Source organism: Prunus dulcis, chromosome 2 (assembly GCF_902201215.1).
Source record: "Prunus dulcis chromosome 2, ALMONDv2, whole genome shotgun sequence".
Classification (NCBI taxonomy): Eukaryota; Viridiplantae; Streptophyta; class Magnoliopsida; order Rosales; family Rosaceae; genus Prunus; species Prunus dulcis.
In genome coordinates this window covers 9,549,991-9,576,448 of record NC_047651.1, presented here as the reverse complement: position 1 = coordinate 9,576,448, position 26,458 = coordinate 9,549,991, and the positions used below count along the sequence as shown (strand labels likewise).

General features: G+C 35.2%; 2 protein-coding genes across 2 annotated transcripts; one reads left to right on the top strand and one right to left on the bottom strand.

The window, feature by feature from the left end:
* The first annotated feature begins 550 nt into the window (after positions 1 to 550).
* Positions 551 to 3,606, top strand: LOC117618075 (IQ domain-containing protein IQM3-like). Its single transcript, XM_034347702.1, has 9 exons — positions 551 to 720; positions 812 to 926; positions 1,027 to 1,092; positions 1,173 to 1,261; positions 1,693 to 1,780; positions 2,219 to 2,365; positions 2,463 to 2,555; positions 2,793 to 2,894; positions 3,133 to 3,606. The coding sequence occupies exons 1-9, from the start codon at positions 551 to 553 to the stop codon at positions 3,604 to 3,606; spliced, it is 1,344 nt and encodes a 447-aa protein (XP_034203593.1).
* Positions 3,607 to 23,686: 20,080 nt separating this feature from the next.
* On the bottom strand, positions 23,687 to 25,906 carry LOC117619015 (copper transport protein ATX1-like). The gene is made up of 3 exons (XM_034348833.1): positions 25,704 to 25,906; positions 24,840 to 24,915; positions 23,687 to 24,090 (listed from the first exon to the last, which is right to left on the bottom strand). The coding sequence occupies exons 1-3, from the start codon at positions 25,713 to 25,715 to the stop codon at positions 23,915 to 23,917; spliced, it is 264 nt and encodes an 87-aa protein (XP_034204724.1). The 5' UTR covers positions 25,716 to 25,906; the 3' UTR covers positions 23,687 to 23,914.
* Positions 25,907 to 26,458: the final 552 nt, after the last annotated feature.

Here is a 26,458-nt window from a genome sequence, read left to right as displayed (position 1 = left end):
CGACGTTGTATTTATATGTATTCAGTACTCACGACGTACTTATTAATGTAGACGACGTTGAACTTCTAAACAACGTCATTATTTACGACGCATTTATTAAACCACGTCGGTTCTAAATTAATGTTCAGATATTTAATCTCATTTTTAGACGTCGGTATTATGGGATTGGAGTCGTGTTATTTTGGATTACATGGCTGTTCTTAATCCTTCCCCGATGTGATATCCTGGATAATTGCTTCACAATAGCGTCGTGGTTCTTCATTGTTACGTTGAGCCCTGACATGACTCTTGGTGGAAGGGTGGAGACCACTGTTGTCTACCTCTTTGCAACACTTTGAACAACTTGTATTTTCTGTTGTCATGTAGTAGTACCACCAATTAATGCTGTGACCAAATCTACATCTATCCATTAAAAGGAAAAAAAAAAAAAAACCATGAAAAAAAATCAGACTATATTGCTGAGAGACAGAAAATTTACATATTGGCATTGTTTTGATCCCTTCAATCTCTTTCACTGCACTTAAAAACTGTTACTACATTTTTCTCTACAATGGCTGAGCTATCTCTGGATTGCTATGATGGTGCATCGCCGGTGATGGTTCCTCAGCATACAGCTCATGGCCATGAATCAATCGCTGCAGTGAAGCTGCAGAAAGTGTACAGGAGTTATAGAACCCGGCGTAGGCTAGCAGACTCAGCTGTGGTTGCTGAGGAGCTATGGTTGGTATCTCGTTAATTAATTTTCGTCTAGTCTTCAACATTTTGATATTATTCTAATTCTGTATCTATGGGATTAATGTTTGGATTGGAGGTGGCAAGCTATAGATTATGCAAGGTTGAATCATAGTACGATTTCGTTCTTCGATTATCATAAATCTGAAACCGCAGCCTCACGGTGGAGTAGGATCAGCTTATTTGCATCCAAGGCATGTTTGCTTACGTTTCATACCACATAAACTTTTCATAAAATTTTGAATGAAAAAAAAAAAAAAAAAGGGTTTCATGAATTTGATTATTTTTTTGTAGCTGGGGAAGGGATTATCAAAGGATGCTAAGGCACAAAAGTTAGCTTTCCAACATTGGATCGAAGCGGTAAGCTCGTAATCGATCTAGACTTTAACTTTTCTTGTTATGCCTTGTATTCATCCTCATCATGATGCTGGTTGTTGCAGATTGATCCAAGACATCGTTACGGCCATAATCTGAACTATTACTATGATGAGTGGTGTAGAGGTGATGCAGGACAGCCCTTTTTCTACTGGTACAATTTACCGTCTTCATTCTTTCTTTTTGGTGACTATTTTCTCTGCACACCTTGTAATTATTTCAGTGTCAAAATCATCGTTCTTGTAATTATTTTCTCTGCACATGAAGTGATACCTTCTTATTTTTCGGGTGTTTTGAGTTTGGCTTTGGTGCAAATAAAAGTTCCCTACTTCTGTAATTACATATCTACTTTTTAGTAAGACATAAGAACATCTGTCCAATGAGGAGGAAGACAAGGATTCCAGAGTACATCAAAACATGAACTTTCACTCAAAGGCTCCCATAAGGGTTACCAAATTACTGACTTTGTTAGCTTTACATCCCATGAAAATAGTATGGATATTTCGAAATCAACTTTGTTAAAAGAAAGTCTTGCTAATATACTTGGTAAGATGATTTAGAAAGAAGAACCTCTGCCTTTTGTAGGTTGGACGTTGGAGATGGCAAGGAAGTTGATCTCAAGGATTGTCCAAGATCAAAGCTGCAACAAGAATGCATCAAGTATCTTGGACCGGTACCATACTTCTGTGCTGCATATATATAATAGGATCAATACAAGATCAAAATCCAATCCAATTGTTGCAGAGGCTCGTATCTCTAATGGTTACGAGCATTTACTCCTATACCCGAGGTCTCGACTTCAAATCCCACCTAATAGTATGAGTACCATTGTTGGAAATACTTAAGCAGCATTCCTAGTGTTAGAATCTAATGAAATATCACATTATTGATATAATAATTTCCAGCCACCATCACCTTTTTATTTCAGTTTCAATTGTTGCCCTGTTTTTAAAAAAAAATATATTTGCATCTCCAATTCCCTTCATGAGAACATTAGAGTGAGAAATTTATTACTATATACCAGACTTCAGAGAGCCCTCTGAATTCTGCATGAAATAATGTATGCTAACTTGTTCACATTCATCTTGTGGTGACCTTTCATGCAAATAAGCAAGAGAGGGAACACTTCGAATATATCATTTGTGAAGGGACCTTGGTGCACAGAGGAACAGGATATCTTCTTGATACAACTCAAGGAATGGAAGTTTCCAAACGGATTTTCGTGATGAGCACATCGAAGAAACTTTATGCTGGCGAGGTAAGATTTGATATGGACACCAGACCATTGAAGTTGCAGTCTCCTATCTCAATTTGCAGATGACTGATTCTCTTCTTTTTCTTCTTCTTCCTTCAAGAAGAAGAAGGGATTATTTCATCATTCCAGCTTCCTTGCCGGAGGGGCCACCTTGGCTGCTGGAAGACTTAGAGCAGAACATGGAAAGCTCAAGGTATATTAATCATTAATGCATCAACCTGCATGCTCAGTAAAATAGTCTCTGCTTCTTGAAGACATAGTTTACTGACATGGAATACGTATATTTGCAAAGATTTCAGCACCCACTTGGTAAGACACACACACCACAAAGAAAATATTTGTAGAATTCCTTTCTTTTGAGTGTTATTTTAGATCAAGGAAAAGCCTGCACCTTTTCCATCTGAATTCTGTATCTCCTTTTGATTTCCAGTCTGTATCGGCATACAGCGGACATTACCGTCCAACCAATGAGAACCTTGGCAGCTTCCTCACCTTCCTTAAGGAAAATGGAGTTGCCCTTGATGGAGTTCAGGTATAGAACTCATCTTATTCAATTTTATTATTATATCTGTTCCCAGGGTACTCTGCCTACAATAAAAACATGCAGTTGAAACATTCCAGGGGACATAGCTCTTCAGAATTTAAGGAAGAAGGGTTCAAACTGAGACCTTTTAGCTTCCATTAATAATCGAAAACCTGTATAATGTATAGACATTTATCCGTGTTTCTAGTTAGGCTTGTTTCGTCTGAGCTTTAGCCATTTTAAGCAGGTACTTTCTCCCATGGAAGACAATGAGAGCCTTGGTTTGAGCAAATCAATTCAACCTGGAAGAACATACGGACAAACAAAAGCTGAAAACCCTGAGCTTCATGCTTCCAGGGTGAAAGAAAGCAATCAGCAGTCTGAATCATGTACAATTTCCGAACCAAAAAGAATAAGTAGTTACCAAAGAACCATATCCAGAAATCTCTTCAACCTCCGAACAAGTGTCCCCGAGAAAGAAATATTGCAAAGGATCAACTCCAAGAAGGAAGCAAGTTCATGTCAACTAGGAGACCAACTATCTTTGAAGTGGTCAACGGGAGCAGGCCCCAGGATTGGGTCTGTTGCAGACTACCCTCTGAAGTTAAGGCTACAAGCACTAGAATTTGTAAGCCTCTCGCCTAGGGTTTCCCTCACAGCATCCCCATCGGAACCTCCATCAGGTCTCACATCATTTACAACTTCTTGCAGGATAATGTGACCGGCATTGTAAGTCTGTCTTTCTTAAAGAATGTGACTGTAAAATCACTGCACTCAAGCACAAGAAAATATATGAATAGTACTTTACTGGATTGAACACCCTGGTTTTTCTTTTGAGTTCACACATGTGCTAGGATACATAGTCTCATGGAAGACAAAGTAAACTCGGAATGTTGTAAAGGAAAAGCACCTCAGAAAACGTTTAACTTCACTGCTTGAATGAAAATCATTTAAATGGAAGGATTCCAAATCTATGAATTTAGATGAGATTAGGTGGTAAAATTGTTTGTTTAGACTATTACAATCTATGTGTGGCCAGATCTAGAAAATAAGGAAAGGAAAAACACAACTGGATTTCAAATGACTCCTTGCATATAGTCATTTTAAATATACTACACGTAGTTATTTCAAATACATTGAATCCAATGTGATTATTTTGATACATGCATTATCGGAGAGGAGGGTTTTCTCACTACAAGGTGTCATGGAGGTTTGAATCTAGTGATTATTGATTTTGTACCAAATTTAGCTATGCTGTCAAATCCAAATCCTTTCCTTCAAATCTCTTCATCCAAAACGGAGCATTACATTATATTATAGTAGAAAACGTTAATGTTTTTAGCTGAGAACGTCAATAGTGATTTAAATGGGTGCTGAAAAAAGCAAATTCTGCATGTGCTAAGGCCGGGACCATCACTGCAGATGACTAAAGGTGGTGGAATGAGTGAATGGCTTTGTTCAAACCCTTCAAATAGCATGTCGTTTTCAAACTGAAAGGCTTCAACACTATCAGTGCATTTCATGTGACACCATGATGTTCATTTATTTCCACACAGGCTTTCAATGAGATTTTTTAATTTTAATTTTTAATACAAGTAATAATCTAAACTACAAGGGAGAGAGAGAGGGGGTGTTTCTCACACATAAAGCCATTCTATAATAAGGGTGACTTACATGTGGACTTTAATTGAGGACCTAGTTTTAGCCGTTGGATCATTTTGATCTTGCAAACTTCTTTGTACTGACCATTATATACTTGTTTTAGTCCTTGAAAAATATTATGGGGCTTCTTCGGTGGAGCCAAAGCTTTTGCTATTTGTAAATGGACTGCCTTTTTGAATTTTTTGTATGGTGTCAACTCATTCTTGCTTTTGGAAGTCATTGCCGTTCATATTCTTGCCTTTTGGATTTGGTCTTCTTATGCATGGGTGATAGTCATGAACTCAATGTTGATAGTATTTGTCCCACATTGAAAAGTTAAGGGATCAAACTTGGATTTATAAGGAGTTGGGCTACTCCCCCATTGCCAATTGGTTTTGGGGTGAAACTTCAACTTCCTTCTCTCGAACTGTTAAGATATTCTTTAGGCCATCATGTTCTCAATATTGTGCAATTCTTCCTCTGTTAAATTATCCCAATAGTCTTGGTTGTCAGCTTGGTCATCCATGTAATCAGTTAGCTAGTTGTAGAGTACTTCATAGATTTATTTTCTTGCTCTGCTGATCATTAAATTAGTTGAGTCTTGTGGCTTCTTTATTGGAAATTTAGAGTAAATCTTCATGACTCTGTTTTGATAAAGAAGACGGAGGTGTTCATCAGTGGCTTTTGTCCACAATTTTAGATAAAACTTTAGAAATTCTTGTAGTTTGGGAGAGAAGGAATGGACATGGTGTGGCTGTTCAATATATAAATCGGCTAAATAAGCATAAGTTTAACGGAATATTGGGGTAATTGGAATTTTCTTTTTGTCATGCTCTAAATAAACTTCTTTATACTCAGTCATATTCATAAGAGCTGTATATACAGGACTGTAAGAAATGATTATGGGGATTATTTTCATGCCTGGTTCAGGGTTATCTTTTAGATGGAAAAGAAAGAGTTGGATGGCTTGGAGAAAATATGGATTATTGGTATTTTCCTTGACAAATGTGGCAGACGCTAGGCTATCTTTATGCTTATAAAAAATATTCTCAAGAACACTATCAGATTCTATAATGGATGTTATGATACTATTAGTGGGTTCAATAACCTCTCCTTTATTCATGCCTATCACTGTCTCAATAGCCTCTTCTTTATCTTTTAAGATCATGCTCATCTTATTGACATGTTCTACCAACTTTTTCATGGCAGTGTCTTCTTCTTGTGTAGCTTTGTCATGTTTTCCCTGCAAAACCAAAAGTTGCAGTTGTTCTCTTCCTTTACCATATTCATAATTATAAATTATAAATTATTGCTCAAGTGTTTTGATTCGCTTCTTTTGCCATTTTCTCATGCTGTCATTGGCAATTTTGATATTCCAGAAATTGTCAAGTAAATTCTTCTGCCTATCTGTCAGTAAAGCTCTTGTGCGATATTTTAGTACTGGATTCACAATCTCTTGCACTGCTATTCCTTTACAAAAATGAATAGGTACTGGTGGTCTTGCTGGTCTAATTATGCTTAGTGGCATCCCCCTTGGGAATGGTGTACCACTTTTCTTGCTTCTTGATGCTGAGGGTCCAAAATATTCCATACTTGTCATTATCATTACCTTTAATGTGTTCAAAAACTGGCCTAAATTTATTTTCTGTAATAGAATCAACAAAATTTACCCATCTTCGGACTACTTGCTTGTTAGTAGTAACTTTATTATAATGAGAAACTACATTTTGACAATCTATATCATAGTAAAACTTCAATATGCAAAAATAAAGAAAATGCATCAAGTGAATTAATAATTCTTAAAATTTCTAAATTTGTTGCTGGTAACCTAGATTGTATATCACTAAATTTTCCTAAGGCGTATCTACAAATTTTTTCTGATTTTGGTGATTCTTTATGCTTTTTTGGGTATAATATCCTTGCCCATCCTATTGATGAAGCATTTATTTCCAATATTTTATAACCATTATCTATAGGTAATGTCAAAGGTTTAAGTTGAGTTATTTCTTGCTTGATATTTTGAACTAATTTAATATCTTCACTATTAAAATATTTTTGTCCTGTCTTGCTAGTTTTACTATGTATTAATGATATTTTTCTTCCTAAGTCAGGTATAAAATGTCTTGCATAATTTAATAATCCTAAGAATGCTTGTAACTGTTTTTTGTCTACTTTATTTGGAAATTCTAAAACTTTCTTAGTTATGTGTTCTTGCAATTTAATAGTGCCTGACATATATTCCTAAAAATTCTTATCCTGCTTTTCTAATTTTATTTTTACTAATGACTATTTTTAATAAATTCCTGCAAAATTATTTCTAAGTGTTTTTTATGGTCATTCTTATTTTATATGTATAAGTATATCATCAACATCTACAAAAACTATCATACTTCTTAAAAGTTTGATCCATCTTTCTTTGAAAGATCGATGTAGCATTTTTCAAGCCAAAAGGCATGACAAGCCATTCAAAATGTCATTCTGGACAAGTGAAAATTGTCCATTCAATTTACTCTTTTGCTAATCTAATTTGCCAAAATCCGAATTTACAATAAAATTGACTAAAATATTTACTATCCTGAATTTTATTTATAAGCTCATCTTTATTTAGTAATTTATAACTGTCTTTGTATGTGTTATCATTCAATCTCCTATAATTATATAAAATTCTAGCCTTATCTCTTTTAAGTTCTGAATGTTTAATTACTATGAAGGCTGCTGATCTATGTCTAGATTTTGAAGGTCTTATTACTTTCAAATTTTGTAATTCTTTAATTTGATGTTCAAATTCTTGCTTGTCTAATAAACTACAAGGCATGTCTACTGCTTTTATAGTTAGGTATGGATTAATTATGTCTAGTTTTGTTAATATTGAAAGGACCCGCCCCGAATTTTCCCACAATCCGAGACAAATCCTTTGGAATTCCTGACATCACCCCAATGCCGGACCCTTTCACTAAAGACCGGGACTTTCTGCCGAAATTTCGGCAGAGTCTCCCCTATAAACTGGACGTTTCCCAAAATTGCAACCTGCATAAAAACACATTTAATATCCCCAACTGGCAGCATGCACAATATAATTTCATGCAATTTACATAAATGGCCTTCGGCCTTCCAATAATTCTCAACCAACTACCCAGCAATTCAAGTACCCCTTTATGACTAGCATTTAGTCTGCGGCTGCACCTAATGATCTTAGGCTGCCTACGTACCCTCCTTGAGGGATCAAGCCACACGTAGTTCTCTCATAAAACATAATTCCACACTTAGGCGATACCTCATTTCATTTCTCTGTATTCCACATAATCTCCCCATACGCCGGTACAACCAACGCCACGTATGGGGCCTGTCGACACGCCGGATAACCTACACCACGTGCGACCTACACGTCATATCACATAACTCCCCATACGCCGGTACAACCAACGCCACGTATGGGGCCTGTCCCAACGCCGGATAACCTACGCCACGCGGGACCTCAACATCATATCACATAACTCCCCATACGCCGGTACAACCAACGCCACGTATAGGGCCTGTCGACACGCCGGATAACCTACGCCACGTGCGACCTCAACACAATACTACAATATCTCCCCATATGCCGGTACAACCAACGCCACGTATGGGGTCTGTCTCAACGCCGGATAACCTACGCCACGTGAGACCTAACTTTCACTTGATGGTGCTTGTAGTGAAACCAAAATCCGGGAAAGTACTTAAGGTAGTGCATATAGCACCCCAACTGACATTCTAGATGCTTTGTACCCTTGTACAAACATATAATTCTAATTATATAAATATACCAATATTCTAATATTGCGTAAACCCCAACAATAGTCTAGCACCAAATAATCCCCCTAGGAAGGTGACATTACTCCGGAAGACTCACAGTCAACCAAGGGTCAAACTACCCTAACCCTGGTCAAACGGGCCCACGGGACCTACGACCTCCAAATTCTGATCCGGAAGTTCCTATGGGTTCTATGACGTATAGGACACTCGTCCTGCAAGTTTGGTTCAGATCGGACGGTCGGATCGCTCACGATCGCACGATCTAACGGTTAATATAAAATATAAACTTTAAATTATTGAATCGGAACATCCGGGGCTCCGATTCACGATCCGTGAATTCCTACACGATCCTAGAATTACCCAAATTAACATATCTTAAATTTGGGACCATCCGACGGTCCCGACCTATCGAACCCAGATAACGCGTAATAGGCGATATCCGTTCGATAGTCAAACGACGTCCGAATTGAGATCCGCGAAATCCTACACGCTCGTGACGGCATGAGGACCTCAAAACTGCCCAGAGACACGCCACCACCCTCGCCCACGTGCCGCCACATGCGGGCAGACCGGGTGTCCAAAGCGATTACGGTCCATCGAAAAATCTTGGAACCGAGACTCCAAACTCCTACCCTAGGTAAAACACCCCATTTGGAGTCACTTTTGTTCTTGGACCACCCCCAAAAAGTGGCCGGAAATGGCCGATTACGGCGGCCGAAGTTCGGCCGATTTTCAATTCGAAAATCGAATTGGTTACGCTAAGAATCGATCTAATCCTACCCAACCATCAGCTAGAACATGCAGAGGGGATGAATTTCCATACCTTGATCGCCAGAAATGGCGGCCGGAGGAGGGAGATCGGAGCCGGCGAAGATCGGGCGACATTCGGGCGAAAATCGCCATTTTTCGGCGGCTGGAGCGGCGGCCGATCTCGGGGGAGGGCTGGGTCGTGACGCCGAGGCCGAGCCGGTTCTTTTGGCACCGGTCCCGACCGCAGCCGCGGCCGGTGGCCGGAGATACGAGGAGAGAGAGAGAGAGAGGCCGACGGGAGAGAGAGAGAGATCGCGGGAGAGAGAGAGAGAGAGAGAGAGAGAGAGAGAGAGAGAGAGAGAACCAGGTTTTTTATAAAAAATCCCATTTCGAAATATTTACGATTGTGCCACTGGGTTTCTTTTGACCATATCTCTCTCGTTACAACTCCGATTCGAGCCCACTACGTGTCTATGAACTCGTCTCGCACGACCTATCCAAAAATACAAGTCACGGTCCCAAACTCTCTCCGGTTAAAAATATGACTAAAATACCCTTAAATAATTAAATAATTAAATAAGGGTTAAATTTGGGAAAATTTGGGATCGGGGTGTTACAAATATTTTATTCTTACTCTAATGTAATTAAGGGTCATCTCCTATAATCTTAGTCTGTAATGCTAATTGCAATAATTCTTCTAGTGTCTTAGGTCTGTCTAACTGCATTATCTCCTGTGACCATCCTAAATTAACGTACTTAAATTCTTCATGTTGCTCTTGTTCTTCACACACACACATAAAGTCTTCTAAGTCACTTTCTGAGCTACTAGAATAGTCTAATTTTGAATCTATATGTTAATGCTATATATACTTTCATTATCACTCAAATTATCTAGGCTATAAATAGATTCTAAGTCTTCATCATCTTCTAATTGGAATTATTCAACTAATTGTATTTTCTCTCTTGGCTGTTTACTCAATTTTGGACATTTTGGTCGAATGTATCCTGCTTCTCCACATAAATAACATTTACAATTACTTTTATCTTTTGGTAACTTATACTTCCGAATTCAAGGTTTATTTATTCTTTTTATAAAATGTTTAACTGTATATTTTCTTTTTCTAAATGTTTTCCATGGTTCTATGCTAAATCTTTTATGCTTCTTATAAGATCTATATTTCTTATAACTTTTCTTATATATTTTATTTTTCTTATTCTTTTTATAATATCCATATTGTTTAGGTAAATCTATATTTTTACAACTCACATAAAATTGCTTCCTAATTTGTCTTTTGGTTTTATTTGGCTGCATTATGTTCTCTAAGTATGTCATAAACATGTTGAACTCTAGTCCCTGTTGATGTATCAGTTTTTCTATGGTGCTTTTGCCATTCTTTCCAAATTTTCTCTCCTATTGGTCCTTTGATTTTAGTCATATAGGTGTCTAATAAATTAGTGTCATTAATTCTACCAGCTCTTCCTAAATATTTAAAAAATTCTGAAGTATATTCTCCTACGTATTGTAAATCACAAATTTGTAATTGTTCAAGGCTTCTTATTGTTTGAATTTGTTCTAGCTCGTTTCTTCCATCTAATTTGTTATGATCTAAAAATTCATATTTAATTAATATAATAAAAGTATCTATATTAAACATTTCTTTTGCTACTTGATGCTGTTCTTGATTTTTAGTTTTCCATGCTTGAAAGAAATAAAAAACCATTCCGTCTAAAGTATGTTCAAAATAATCTTGCATATTTTTAGTACTGCTAAAATCTGACATTATTGCTGCGTGTACACAAACTTTCTCCCATCTTTCTATTATTTTCTCTCAATTTTGCACGTCTACATTATCTAAATTTGAAATATTTCCTTCCAAATTAACTTGCTCTATTCCTTTGTAATGGAATTCTATTTCTTCTAGGTTTAAATGTTTCTTCTTGGAAACCACTTTGTCCTGATTCTACATTTTGTTCATTAAGTTCTTCAATTTGTCTAAGATTCTATTTGTCAGTTATTCCTAATCTTGTATTTGTATATCCTAGTCCTGATGATGCAGTTTCTTCCATTTTACCATATATTCTACTTCGGTTATCATATTATTGTGCTCTTTTTCTCATAAAATATTTTCTAATCCTATGTCTAAAATTAACTTCTTCATTTCTTCATCTGATAATTTATGTAGTCCTAAATCATAAGTTTTTATATTTTTCTAAATATTCTTCTTCATCTAAGTGATCTATGCCATCTATCAACTTACCTACTACGCTATCAAAATTATGTTCAATTATATTTATTTCTAAATTATCAAATGTCATATGAATCTGTTCTTCTAGTTCACTTTCTAAATCTTCAAAATTATCCAATTGTCTATAATTATTGAATTTAACTTGACAGGATCCACCCCGAATTTCTCGAAATTTGTGACAAATTCTGTGGTATTTTCAACATCAAATTGATGCCTGGCCCACTTACTAACAATATAGCCTCTTTTTCAAATCAAGGAAAAGAGGGACGAGACTTTCTACTGAAATTTCAGCAGAATCTCCTTTGAAAAATGGATATTTACCAAAATTTTCACCTGTAAATATCACAATGTAAAATCTCCTAACTGACAACATGCACAATAGAAAACCCATGATGATTGATACCAAGATAGTTCACATATACATCCTAAGCATTTCTCTTAAAACTTCACATATCTATAATCTCATGTAGTCCAAGAACTCACAATCATTCCTCTCATAAATCATGCTTTTCAATATATAAAACGATACACCACCCAACACTATGTGATTTCATAAATAGAGTATTAATCACGCATCATACTTTGGTCCAATATACCAAAGTATGTATGCTTTAAGGTCTGACATTTTCTGAACCTACCAGTATATTAGTGCACAATCTGAAGTAACGAGAGCCCACAACTAACTTCCCAAAAATACAAGTAACATAGTAAGGCTTTAATACATAAGCGCATTAATAACAAAGGGTATCTAGCTCTAAGTATACCACCACATAATATTTAAACTTCATAAAATCATAGATTGGACAATTGAATGGAAATGTGTGACATAATATCATAGTCCATCTATCTAGACACATAATGTAGATAATGCATAACTTTAATAGTTTATTTTGCTGCTACACCTAGGTTAGACCCTAGGCTACCTACGTACCCATTTGTGAGGGATAATCCACACGTAGTTCTTAAATCAACAATCACGATTAAGATAATATACGATTATTTAAAATAACGCCAACGATTAAATTTAGATTCAATTACAATATCAAATTCGACAAGGAAACCACTGAACACCTTAATAGTTTCTTTCCTTTTATCCGTTTATCTTCGCAACCATACCCTATCCAAGGCGTATGTTGCCAAACAACACTTTCCAACCCATGATTTCGACATTCATACCTGTGCAGAGTACTCACGAAGCATAACTTCAAGAATCTCAACCAAAAACGAAACTATATATATATATATATATACAATCCCCTTCTATTGAGAGATCCTTCAAATAATTTTATTTGACGGACACCCTTTAGGGTCTCCTACGAATTTTTTTTCCAACGATCGAAACCATCTATTTTTAAGTATATATTCATAGATCATCCTTGAAAAAAATTAGACAAATCAAAAACTGTTTCAATATATAATTGTGTCCTACAAAATCAATGAACACTGTGCTTTAAGAAAATACTAAAATTTCAATAATTCAATTGAGTGGTCAAATGATATCGAATTCAAGTGATTTTTTGTAGAGATGATCTTTGAATGTGTATCTACAAAATAGATGGTTTGGATCAGTGAAATACAATCCGGAGTGGGCACTACAAAGTAGGGGTGGGTACTCAAACCGGCAAACCGGAAATCCGAACCGAACCACACCGAACTAAACCGGAAAAAAACCGAGTTGACCAAAAAGTCAAAAACCGGTCAAAAACCGAACCGGACCGGTTTGGACTGGTTTCGGATTCGGTTTCATGTCTTCAAAAACCGAACCGGGCCGAACCGAACCGGTGAAACTAAAAAAATATATAATTTCAATATATATTTATACTTAATGCTATATTTTTAATTTCACTAAAAAAAACCTAATATTTATCCAAGCTCAATGTCAAAATATCTCTTTTTTCTCACTTTAATATTTATTTTTATATGAAATTGAATAATTTGTTAATTTTCAAGTAAAAAAATAATATTTCAGTTGAGAATTGTATTACAAAACAATTTTAAAAAATAATTTTTATAATCCGGTTCAAAACCGAACCGAAATCGAAACCGGACCGAAACTGGTTCAAACCGAACCGAACAGTTTTTGAATTTTTTTAATTAAAACCGAATCGAACCAAACTGCATAAATAGTACCGGATCGGTTCTAATTTGAAGCAAAAACCGGTCCAAACCGAATCGTGCCCACCCCTACTACAAAGGGTGTCCCTCAAATAAGTTATTTGAGGGATTCCTCAATGGAAGCTCTGTATATATATATATATATATACATACATATCACACATCACATTGTCATCATGTACCAGGGGAAGACAATCCAATATGGGGATCACTTGACTAGACCACATGGAGAAATCCTCAACAACCATATGGCCAGGGATGAGCCATCTGGTTTGTCCTTGCAAGTGCACAAGAATGATGTAGTATAGCATTTGACAGGTCCAAGTGTCGTTCCCACGAGGATTCCAAATTAATCTAATATTCAAATACCTATATTAAATCTAACTAATACGCAAGTAAATTTGTAGAGATTGTTGTTGTGAAGGTTTATGAAACAAATAAGAAATTAATCAAGACAATTAAGAATTAAAACGTTGACTTTTAAAGATTGAAAAAGAATGATGAAGGTCTAGGGTTTCATAATCAACCACAAGCAATCCAAGTTAGATTTCAATGCATCCAACAGATTCTTTCGATTCTTTAGATGATAATTCCCATATCTAAGTCCTTTTCAGGTACTCATACCATAGTTTTCCTTAAGTGTAAGATTCTTTTCTAGTTCAGACGAAGATTATATATGCAACCCTGCAATCTATCCTAGTTAAGGCATAAATTTAATAAGTTGGATTCATTAAGTTCTAGAAAACGAGAGAACCAAGCAAACCATTATTCTTCGTCAAGCAATAATGTAATTCACCACACTTAATCAAAAGAAGCTAATTGAATTATATTGCGAGTCCTGCCTCAAATTCATCTTCCAATTTACTAGATGCAAAAGCCCTAAGGTGATCAGTCAAAGAACTTAAACAAATAGCACAATTAACCAGCAGGCACAAGAGAATCCTCAATACTCGTGTGCCTGTGACAAGTCCTATGCACGCAGACTCCCTAGCTGTCGATTTCCATATATCCAAGTATCCATGTCCACTGTTTCCAAGTATTAGTATCCAAGGGGAGGTACATATGATAGTACACATCATATACCAGAGAAAACAATCCAAAGCAGGATTAGTTTGGCTGAACCACACGGAGGAATCCTGAACAACCATGTGGCTAGGGACGAGCCGTCCAACCCAGAGACTAGGCTCACCAGCATGCACAACAAAATCCTTAATACTAGTGTGCCTATGACAAGTCCTATGCGCGTAGACTACCTCGCTAAGGGTCTATGGTAACACCCCGTCAAGGGTGCCCGGGTTCTGACATACCCAAACTATATCCATAGTTTTTCAAATATCCATCAATTCCAGAATCAGTAATCAAGGAAGCCCACAAGCCGGAAAATCCAACGCCACGTGTAAGTATAGTGACCAGGGAAGATACATATGATAGTAAGGTTTATAATATTTATATAAATATTATAAAAATAATATTCCCTTCCTTAATTCAATATTCCCAAATATTTATTCATAGTATAGAAAATAAACTCTCAAGCATATATTCCATAAAGACCCAAAACTAATTCGAATACTAATCAAAACTTGTTTGCACTTAATTTCCATAAAATACTATATTTCACAATTAAAACAATAGACTTTCGTAAATAACCCGATATCATCCAATCCATATACTTTAATAATAATAATAATATTAATATTAATTAATGATAAATGATAACCTTTAGAGATCCCGTATCCTCATTAACCCATATTAAATCAATTTTCAAATAAAACTCATTATGCAAGAAATTCCTGAATAGAAGAACGAAGAACACTTTAAAATAAACGTCCACTTATTTACTAATAATCATAGCCGAGACCCAAGACTCACTTTTTCACAACCCATCAATCAAGTATCCCATGCTCATCCATTCCATAACTTCAATTATCAAACTAATATCCAAGAATTTCATACGATACTATAAAACGATCTTATAATCCCAACATAATCAACATAACTCAAATAACATTCAAGACTTGTTAATAAGGTTGTTCTAGTACTCCTCGAAGGTTGAAACTACCTTGGAAGACTCACGGTAAACCGAGGGGTCAAACTGCCAAAACTTGGTCAATCGGGCCCGCGTGGCCCACGACCTCCGATTTCTGATCCAAAAGTTCCTATGAGTTCAATAAGGTTTATTTATACATGTCCTGCAAGTTTGGTCCGAATCAAACGGTCGGATTGCTCTCGATCGCATGATCGGAAGGTTATCGTTTAACCTAATCTTTGAATTATTGAACCGAAGTATCCGGGGCTCTAATTCATGATCTACAAATTCCTACACGATCCTAAAGGTGCCTAGATCAACATATATGAAATGTCGATCCAACGGTCCGAACATAATGAACCTAGATAATTCCTAATATGCATAATCTGATCGACAGTCAAACAGTAACCAAATCCAAACATACTGTCGTGCTCGGGACGACATGGGGATCATTTTAGGACCTAATGGGTCACCCAAATAGTGCCCACGCACTGCCACATGTGGCGGCAGCTCGTGGGTGCCTAAAAGTAAATTCCAGCGATCGAAAAATCTCCAAACCCCTGATCAAGACCTATACCTACATAATCAGGACAATGAGTGGAGCAACTTTTGTTCACCATGGCCAAAAAGTGACCAGAACTTGCCGGAAACATAAGCCAAAAATTGGCTAAACTTTAAGAGATAAAATGAGTTCTAAAATGCAGAAATGGATCCCAATCAACCCAACCATCAGCTAAAACACATTGAGAGGATGAAAAAGCATACCTCGAAGAAATTGGTGGACAGAATCGCCAGAACGAGATGTGGAAGTTTTGGGTCAAAATCGGCCGAATTTTTGTACTTTGCTGGCGATATCGAACTACTCCAATGGCTATGGAGGGGTGGGATGGAGAAAGAAGGCAGAGGCGGTTCTTTTGGTATTGGCCTTGTGGTCGGAGGTGGAAGGTGGCGGCGGTGGCCTCAAAAGTCATTGGTTATAACGAAGGTGGAGGGGTTGTCGTGTGCGAAGGGAAAATTGGGGAAAGAGAGAGAGAGAGAGAGAGAGAGAGAGAGAGAGAGAGAGAGAGAGAGAGAGAGAGAGAGAGAGGAAATCAGATTTTTTAAAACCAATTTGAAATATTTACAGTTATGCCATTATGCTTCCGTTGATCGTAACGTTTTCGTTACAACTCCGATTTGAGCCCACTACATGTCTACGGACTCATCTCGATGCGATCTACTTCATGGTGCCATTCATTTCCCAAAATCCTTTTGATTAAAAAGTGACCAAAATAAACCTATCTCTGAGGGTAAAATTGTAATTTCATAATTTATTAAATTAGTTAAATTAAACGAATACTTAAATTAAGGTTGGGATGTTACATAACTGTTGCTTTTCCTAGATGATTTTCAACTATTTGTGCTTTATCCAGTTGCCTTTTCCTTGCTGCTTGTAAATTAGGTAGTGTCCATTCAATTCCTTCTAAGAAACTATTATCTACCTGTTTAGCTTATGTTATGCTAACATATTTGCTTCCAAAAGTCTGTACTAAATTATGGAGTTGAATATTAGATTTATTATTAAATCTATTTGAAACTTTTCCTACATACGTGAGACTAATATTTAAATTTTTATCTTCTCCTTTCATATTATAATTTTTTGGTTCTTATGCTTACTTTCATGTATTTACTAAATTCTTTAATATTATTGACATAATTAAGGATACAACCTATGACTGCTATGTTTGTGCTAAGGTCTACTTCCGTTGTTGCTATGGCTGCTTGTAAATGGTTATCCCATCTATCGTCATTTATGTATACACTACTACATTTTACACTTTGCGCGACGAAGAGAATTTCGTCGCACAAAATACATTGTAGTCGCACAAATTTCAAAGCGACAAAAACTTCGCCGCGCAGAGCCTGTCGGGCAAAGATCGTGAAGAAAAACTTTGCGCGACCAAGTTTTTTCATTGGTCGCGCAAAATCACTTTGCGCGACGAAAAAATATTGGTCGCGCAAAGTAACTTTGCGCAATGAAAAAATATTGGTCACGCAAAACTTTGCGCGACGAAACACATTGGTCGCGCAAAGTTTTGCGCGACAAAAAACATTGGTCGCGCAAAGTCTCAAAAAAATTTATAAAAAATAAAAAATTCCCACGTCCCATTTTTGGTACCCGCCCACATTTTTAGAGTTTGCATTGCGTGACGAAATATTTTTTGTGTTTTAAAATTTTAAATGAAAATAAACTAATTTAATAGTTTTGCTACAAAATATTTTATCGCGCAAGGTTTTTGACTTTTTGTTTTGTTATTTCTTTAATATTAATTTATTTATATTAATTTATTCAAATTTTTACTTTTAAATTTAATTTAATTGTATGATTTTTTTAAATCACTTTAATTTAAATTGATATTAATTTAATTATATTAATTTTTTTGAAATTTTACTTTTGAAATTTAATTTAATTGTAAGATTTTTCTTAATTACTTTAATTTAAATTGACATATTCAAAATAAAATTACATATGAAAAATAGTGATCAAATTATCCAATAAATATATATATATAAAATATTCAAAATGTACACATAAATTAACAAAGTACAATAATAAAATCCTAATACAAGCGTATTGTGGTGGTAGTGGCGGATGATATGTTTTGATAGCTTCATAAGCCTCAACTTTAGCCATCAAAGTCTCGATGATTACCTACAAAAAAACAAATATGGTCAAATAACCAAAAAAAAGGGAAAAAAAAAAAGAATGCATAATCTCCCCTAAAATTGTTATACCACAAATCCAACCCAAACTCCAATCTCTCCCCTTTACTCAACCCCAAACCCCACACAAACTGAAAACTAATCCAAAAACACATATTAATGAAAAAATTTTAAAACTTGGAGAGAATATACCTTTTGGCAAGATTGAGAGTGAGTGAGAATGAGAGGGAGAAGTGAGTGTGAGAGAATTAGATAAGATAGTGATAGAGAGATGAGAGAGTGAGAGATAGTGAAAAGATAGATGAGAGAGTGAGTGAGAGTGAGAGATGTGAAGAGAGAGATGAGAGATTAAGTGAGAGGAGTGAGTGTGAGAGAAAGGGTGGGATTTGGGGAGAGGGAAAGAGAGAGGAGAGGTAAGAGTAGAGAAAGACATCGAGAAAATGGTGGAGGAGTTATTTCGATTTTAAAAATCGTATAACTCTGCGCGACGAAAAATATTGTTGGTCGCGCAAAATTTTGCACGACGAATATAGGAATATTGGTCGCGCAAAGTCTAAAAAAAATTATTTAAAAAAAAAAATCCTGCATCCCATTTTTGGTACCCGCCAAAATTTTTAAATTTTTAAGCGACGAGAAATACATATTGGTCGCGCAAAGTCTAAAACAATTATATAAAAAAAATTCCAGCGTCCCATTTTTGGTACTCGCCTAAATTTTTGCGCGACGAAAAATATATATTGGTCGCGCAAAGTTTTGAGTGACAAAAAATATTGGTCGCGCAAAGTCTAAAGTTTTTTTTTTAAAATTTTAAAAACCCGCGTCCCATTTTTGGTACTTGCCCAAATTTTTTGAGTTTTACACGACGAACTGTTGGTCTCGCAAACTTTTGAGAGACGAAAAATTGGTTCGTAGCACAATATTTATAAAAATAATTGTTATGAATCATAAAAGATAAATAAAAATTTATTTTATGATTTAAAATATAATTATGGTGAAAGCTACTTAATAAATGTATATACTATTCAATTTCTTAAGTGTTATACGTACAAAATAAAAAAATTTAAAGCTACTTAATAAATATATATATATATATACACACACCATTCAACGATCCAACCGTAAGAATTGTTTGTATATACTTCAAGATCGTATACCCCAAAAATCGCAAAAAATAAACATTCAGATATGTAGTAACGGGACAAAACTTTTCGATAGTTATAAATGAAAAATTACGATTTAACAGCTATTTTAACTCGGATTTTGATGATTTTTTTACAGCTACACTCCTTGACCCTATATGAATACAATGACTGAATTTGATCTTCAATTTAAAACATTTGCACTAGTGGATACCGCAAAATCTTATGTTATATTTAACGAAAGTATAAATAAACTCTTAATTGGTAGTGAATATATTGTTTTGATGGCATATGCATTCTACAAAACTAGTTTGAATGATCCAACCGTCAAACTTGTTTTTTTATACTTCGAGATCATATACGCCAAAAATCGGAAAAAATAAACATTCATAGATCAAGTACGGGACAAAACTTTTCGACGGTTATAAATGAAAAATCATGATTTAAAGGTTATTTTAACTCCGATTTTGATGATTTTTTTACAGCTACACTCCTTGACCCTATATGAATACAATGACTAAATTTGATCTTCAATTTAAGATATTTACACTAGTGGATACCATAAAATCTTATGTTATATTTAACGAAAGTATAAATAAACTCTTAATTGTTAATGAATATATTGTTTTGATGGCATACGCATTCTACGAAACTAGTTTCAACGATCCAACCATCAAACTTGTTTGTTTATACTTCGAGATCATATACTTCAAAAATCGGAAAAAATAAACATTCATAGATCAAGTAACGAGACAAAACGTTTCGACGGTTATAAATGAAAAATCATGATTTAATGGTTATTTAACTCCGATTTTGATGATTTTTTACAGCTACACTCCTTGACCCTATATGAATACAATAACTGAATTTGATCTTCAATTTAAAATATTTACACTAGTGGATACCACAAAATCTTACGTTATATTTAACGAAAGTATAAATAAACTCTTAATTGTTAGTGAATATATTGTTTTGAGAGCATATGCATTCAAGAAAACTAGTTTCAACAATCCAACCGTCAAACTTGTTTTTTTATACTTCAAGATCATATACGCCAAAAATTAGAAAAAATAAACATTCAGAGATCAAGTAATGGGACAAAACTTTTCGACGGTTATAATGAAAAATCACGATTCAACGGTTATTTTAACTCCGATTTTGATGATTTTTTACAGCTGCACTCCTTGACCCTATATGAATACAATGTACTAATTCGATCGTCAATTTAAAATATATATTTTCTAACAAAAACCCAATCCAAACAACAATAATATATTTTTCTAACAAAAATCCGATCCGATCTAAAATAATAAATTTAAAGCTACTTAATAAATATATATACCGTTTAATTTCTTAAGTGTTATGCATACAAAAAAAAAAATTGGTTTAGGTGACAAAATGTTTGGATTACGTCATGCAAAGATTTTAAAAAATAATTTTTTTTATTTTTATAAGGACTTTGCGCGAAGAAGTTTACTTTTCGTCACGCAAAGTCACTTTGAGCAATGAATTATTTTTCGTCGCCCAAAATTGGTCGCGCAAGACTTTGAGCGACGATGTATTGTCGTCGCGCAAAAGTTTGTCGCGCGAAGTGACTTTGCACGACAAATTATTTTTCGTCGCGCAAAATTTGGTCACGCAAGACTTTGAGCGACGAAGTTTGAAGTTTCATTGCGCAAAGTGACTTTGAGAGACGAATAGTGTTTCGTCGCGCAAAATTTGGTCGCGCAAGGGGTATTTTTTACTAGTGATACTAATGCTTCAGTGAGTACTTGTGCTCTAGTTAATGTTGCGATGCCTATCATTATGGTTCCTATGTGAATTTGGCTATATTTAGACTTTCTAAGCTGCTCTATAATTGTATCACTAGGTAAATTTAAAGTAACTTCTTTATTTAGAACAGGCCCAGGATTTCAAAATGGGATGGGCTAAATTTACCTTACATACAAACCTATTAAAAAGATAGATTACTAAATTGTACGAGTGAATTTCATTGATAACAAGAACTACATCGGGGAACATAATGAGACCCTTAAAATGCATAGAGTACAACCTCAAATAAAAACAACATTAAACTACACGAAAAAGGCCGTTAGTTTTTTTTTATTTTTTATTTTTTAATACAAGTGATAGTCTAAAGGGGGAGGAGGTTTCTCACACATATACTAATAATAATATATTCACAATGATGATGAGAGATTAATAATAATAAAAAATACACAAGCAATTAATAAATAATTTTGTCAGTAAAAGATTAAGCAAAATTAAAGAGTGGTAAATGATTTTGGTGGTGTGAAAATTTTGAAGAAATATGTGGGTTTTATGTGGAAAATTGAATAGTACAAAAACTTTAGAAAAAGAAAGAAAATTGATATTGGTATTAATTTTCAAAAAACTTCCATTGGTATTAATTGCACTAACAGTATCGAATCATGCTTAAGTAGCTTCAATGAGTGTGAGTATTACTTTTTAAAAACCAACCGTGGGATGGGCAAAGGGTGGTTGAGTGCATGGGCGCTGATGAGCGAGTAGATATAGTAGTTGCGATGAGGAGAGTGAAGCAGCTCCTTATTGAGGGTGTGTGGGGTGCACTTGGGTGAGTTGGATATTATCCTTGGGCTATAAAAGATCAAATCACCTGGGCTATAGCGTAGGTTAGCATGTGCATAGGTCTGTCCCTGAGTCTTTATCTATACAACTTATATCATGCTGGCTGATATTCATATTTTAGCAGGTCCACATATGGCGGCCACATTATAGAATTTTCTCTCACATACACTACCAATGCCATATGACAATTTGAACTTGAGATCACTTATCTGCAAGTTAAGACCTATTTCAATTGGGCTAAAATCTGTTGGTTCAATAAGATTCCTGGAGGCCCACATTTTGAGTAAAAATCAACTTCATTTCCTATGAATATTTGGTTGAGCTCCTTTGTCATGGGACTTGACAAACAAGCTGAGAGCAGCTTAAAACGAAGCAAAGAAGAGAGTTTCAACACCAGACTTAGGGCTCATTTGGGAGTGCTTTTGGAGCAGCAAAAAGCACTTCTAAATGGGTGAAAGCGCTTCTGTCTTTTAAAAATGGTGTTTGGCAAAAATTGCAAAAGCGCTTTGGGTGAGATCTAAAAGCACTTGGAGTGGTTTTGGAAGAAGCACTTGAGAGGTGCTTCTTCTTAAAAGCGCTGCAGGACAAAAACAAGGGAAGCACTTGGCTCCTTTTAATGGAACTTTTGGAAGAAGCACTTGAGATGTGCTTCTTTTTAAAAGCGCTGCAGGACAAAAAACAAGGGAAGCACTTGGCTTCCTTTAATGAAACTTTTAAAATGCCAAAAATACCCATATTTAATTTTTTTATGCCAAAATACCTTTCTTTCTTTCTTTTTTTTTTTTAAAACTGAGAAAATCTGATAAACACCCCAATTAAAATACTCTTATGCATTAATTTGACACCCCTTTTATATCTATATCATGGACCAATGATAAAAATTTCAACTTTAGGCCGTCATATCTATAATCTGCCAAAATGAACAAGGAAAATTACAAGTGCAGGGGCTGCAAAATAGAGAGCATAATAATTGATTGAAACCTACCAACCTCTCCTGAAGACCCAGTTGGCTCCGTGAGGATGATTCAGGGCAATCCATTACCATCATGTACTATATTCAACGGCATTGTTCTGAGCCTAAACCTCTCTCTTACAGATCCCAAAATAAAAGGATACATCAAGATTAGTCTTTAACAACCAGAACATAGAACAATGTAAGAAAGACAAAATATTTCCAAGAAAAACAATGAAGAACCAGAATGAACAAACGTAACAAGATATGGATTAGCTTACGTTGATTGCTATTTTATATGGAATGTTATCGGCTTCTGAGTTTGAAGCAGAAGAAGAAGTAAGCCCAACTGTGTGTTGGGTTCGTAGAAAATCTTTGCTGCAGTGTCACATGGCCATAGATACAATACAATATAATAAAATGAATGAAAATGAATGATTTTATATCTGAGGGCAAGAGAAAGAGAGAGAAAGGCAGTGAGGAGAAGGATATCCAAACAAAGAAAACTAAACACTCAATAAAATATAAAAAACACTTTTATGTAGTGTAAAAGCACTTTTAAATGTAAAATCCAAACGAAAAACTACTTCTTTGTATAAGCGGTTATGTCTAAGCGCTACGAGCATAAGTGCTCTGAGAAGAAGCACTCCCAAACGAGCCTTTATTTTCTTTTTGAGCAATTCTTGCATTCAAATGTTGACCATGTCTTGCAAAACGCTTGTATTGTTGATAGGACTTGTTCTAATAAGCATAACACCTTGCCCTCATGCCTTTTCCTCCATGTATTTAAGGTTTTTCTTAACAAAAAAAAGTCGCAAGCATTAGTATTTCAATGAAAACGAAGCTAAAAAAAAGGATCTGGAAGAAGGTACGACACAACACAATGTCTCTCCTCAATTTATTTATACAGAAAGTCACATAACTAGTTCAGAGAGACATCGTCGCTTACAAACAAGCAAAAGCTGAATGAGCACTAGATAGTTTACATGACACCATACCAAGTTCATTACTCTTGGACATATTCAATGACTACAACCACATTAAACAGGGAAAGACTAAGCAGCAGCCACAGCTTCTGCAGGCTTTGCTTCGGGCTCTGCTGGTGCTTCTGCTTCCCAATAGGCAGTCTTCTTGCCAGTTTTGGAAATGGTTTGCAGGACCGTCTCGGGTGGCAAATTGCTTTTCACCGTCACTTTCTGTGCGTCGAAATCAATGTCATATGATTCTATACCTGAAGATAATAAGAAAGAACATGTCCCGTAATTATCAAGATAATATGAAATCAACAAAGTATGGACTCTACATTTTGTTAACAGCTAGAAAGCTGATAAATAGCAAGATTCCAAATACGCACTAACTAAATCATCGATTTTTGGAGTACATAATATGGGTGGTACCTATATTCCTCTGCAATTTCTTACTTTTCTTGGTTCCAAGGGCCCTACGGCTTATCTAAAACCTAAATCCAGGTGGAGAGCAATATCTCTACCTCAACTTTTTAAAATGAGTGTTAATAAGGGAATTGGTACACGATTCAAAGCACTAAACCACGTAGTGAACAGGAACATTTTCATGGTCTCTCAACCGAAGGTGATGCATACACCCAGCTGTCAAATGTAAGAACAATGACCTATTTCTTTCTTTCTATGTGATTTTTGGGACACCAAAGTGATAACCAGTGTACAGAGGTTCAGCTTCAACATACACCACAAAGATATAGCAAACTTTCACAAGATAGTAGCGTTGAAAAATAAAATTCACATTCATGCACACGATTCCGTACTCAATTGCAATATAGAAGTAATTGTAAAAATGGGTTAAGTCAGGCAAATATAAATATAAATAAGGAAATCATCAGTAGTGTATTTGGCATTGTTCAAATGCTATTCTTATGATATATTACAAACACTTAAAGAAGCAGAGTCTCAGAGAAGAAGATGAGCAAGACAATGGAACTGTATAAATGAATCGTCAACAAACCTTCAAGTTTTCCAAGAACCCTTTTCACAGCACCAACACAGCCTTGGCATGACATACCAACCTTGAGGATAGTAGTCTGCAACAAAGACAAATCCAGGATTTAATTACTGATAGTAGAGAAAACAAAGAACCAACAGATGCCCGCTTTACAGTATCAAACTTATGCTAACATATATTGGCATTCTAATGAAAATTACAAACTCTCCAAACACTTTTGGAGATATCCCCCAACTCAAGACGTAGTTTCTTGTCTTTCTCTCAATTTATGTAGTTCATTCGAAAATCCCATCCCATCCCAAAACAAAATAAAACAAATTGAGACCATCTTGAAGATGCAGAATGCTTTCAAGTGGACCAAATATTCCTTTATATATCATTAAATCAAACAATTCCTACAAAACCAAGCGACCATTGAACCAAATACCTGTGTTTCTTCAATTGCTTTTGGTCAGAATAAAACGTAACTCAGTGACAAAATTTAATAAGCAAAAGAAAAACTTCAAAATCATTGTAGCCTGGACAAGCTTCAAGCTTCAAGCATCATATTCCTTATGAAAGGCTGAGAAATATTTGTTGCACAATCCCCAAAATTTTGGTTCAAAAAGTTTGTGTATAATCCACCGACATAACATTCTCTACACAAGCTGAAAATACTAATTGTAAACAGAGAGAGTAAAATTTAAATTAAACCCACAATATGTTTCAACAAATTTCTGTACAATCTCAATTAAATTTGACTTAGAGGGACCTGAACTGACATCAAGCACCAAAAATCCCAACCCAGATATGAAATTGAAACAAGCAAAAGAAAAACCCAAATAACATATTGGTATGAAAGTAAAGGAGAAAAGCTGAGCGAGGTACCTGAGACGCCATCTCTGGGTATATGGATTTCAAGAGAGCTGAGGAAAATTGAGAAATTTGTTGTTGTGGATGGTTCTGCAACTGAAAACCCAGAAGGTCCTTTTATAATAGAATTGAAGAAAAAAAAAAAAAAAATTAAGGGAAGGAAAAGGAGTTGTGGAAACGATATGTTGTTGGCGGTGGGTAAGTGGAATCAGGCTCTGGAAAGTTTGACCCGCAATTTTGGATTTGTCACCCATGGCGTAACGTAAAAGCAATAGCTGTTGTTTTCAGTTACTTTACTTTTATATTACTGTCATTTGCCATCAACGAATCCTAATTTTTTTATTTTTTCTCCTAATGGTATTTATCATTCACCCAGATGTTAAGTTCAATTCCTCCTTAATTTTGTAACACATTATATGGCAATGCCATATTAGGGATGACAATAGGCTGGTTTGGGGTAGGGTATGTCAATATTATCCCCGTTTTTTTTCTTGTTTTTTGAATTATTATTTTTTTTGGGGAATTTCCATCCCCATCCTCATCAAGGGACTACCTCCCAGCCCGAATCTCCAAATTTTTATATAAAAAAATATTTATACAACAATATAATACTTAAATTTCATTTTTAAATTATCTTCCAACTTAATTACATTCAATTGACTTATAAAATTTAACTCAACAACTCAAAATAATCTTAGTTCAATTTGACAAAATTAAATAAATATTATATTATATCATAATCATACACGACTATATTATATTATATATGA

Excerpts from the sequence above, each read along its gene's own strand:
- LOC117618075 (XM_034347702.1), top strand. The coding sequence starts at position 551 with ATGGCTGAGCTATCTCTGGATTGCTATGATGGTGCATCGCCGGTGATG. Across the intron at positions 1,262-1,692 it reads GGACAGCCCTTTTTCTACTG|GTTGGACGTTGGAGATGGCA; the intron begins GTACAATTTACC and ends TGCCTTTTGTAG. Across the intron at positions 2,366-2,462 it reads AGAAACTTTATGCTGGCGAG|AAGAAGAAGGGATTATTTCA; the intron begins GTAAGATTTGAT and ends TCTTCCTTCAAG.
- LOC117619015 (XM_034348833.1), bottom strand. Across the intron at positions 24,091-24,839 it reads GGTTCTTGGAAAACTTGAAG|GTATAGAATCATATGACATT; the intron begins GTTTGTTGACGA and ends TATTATCTTCAG.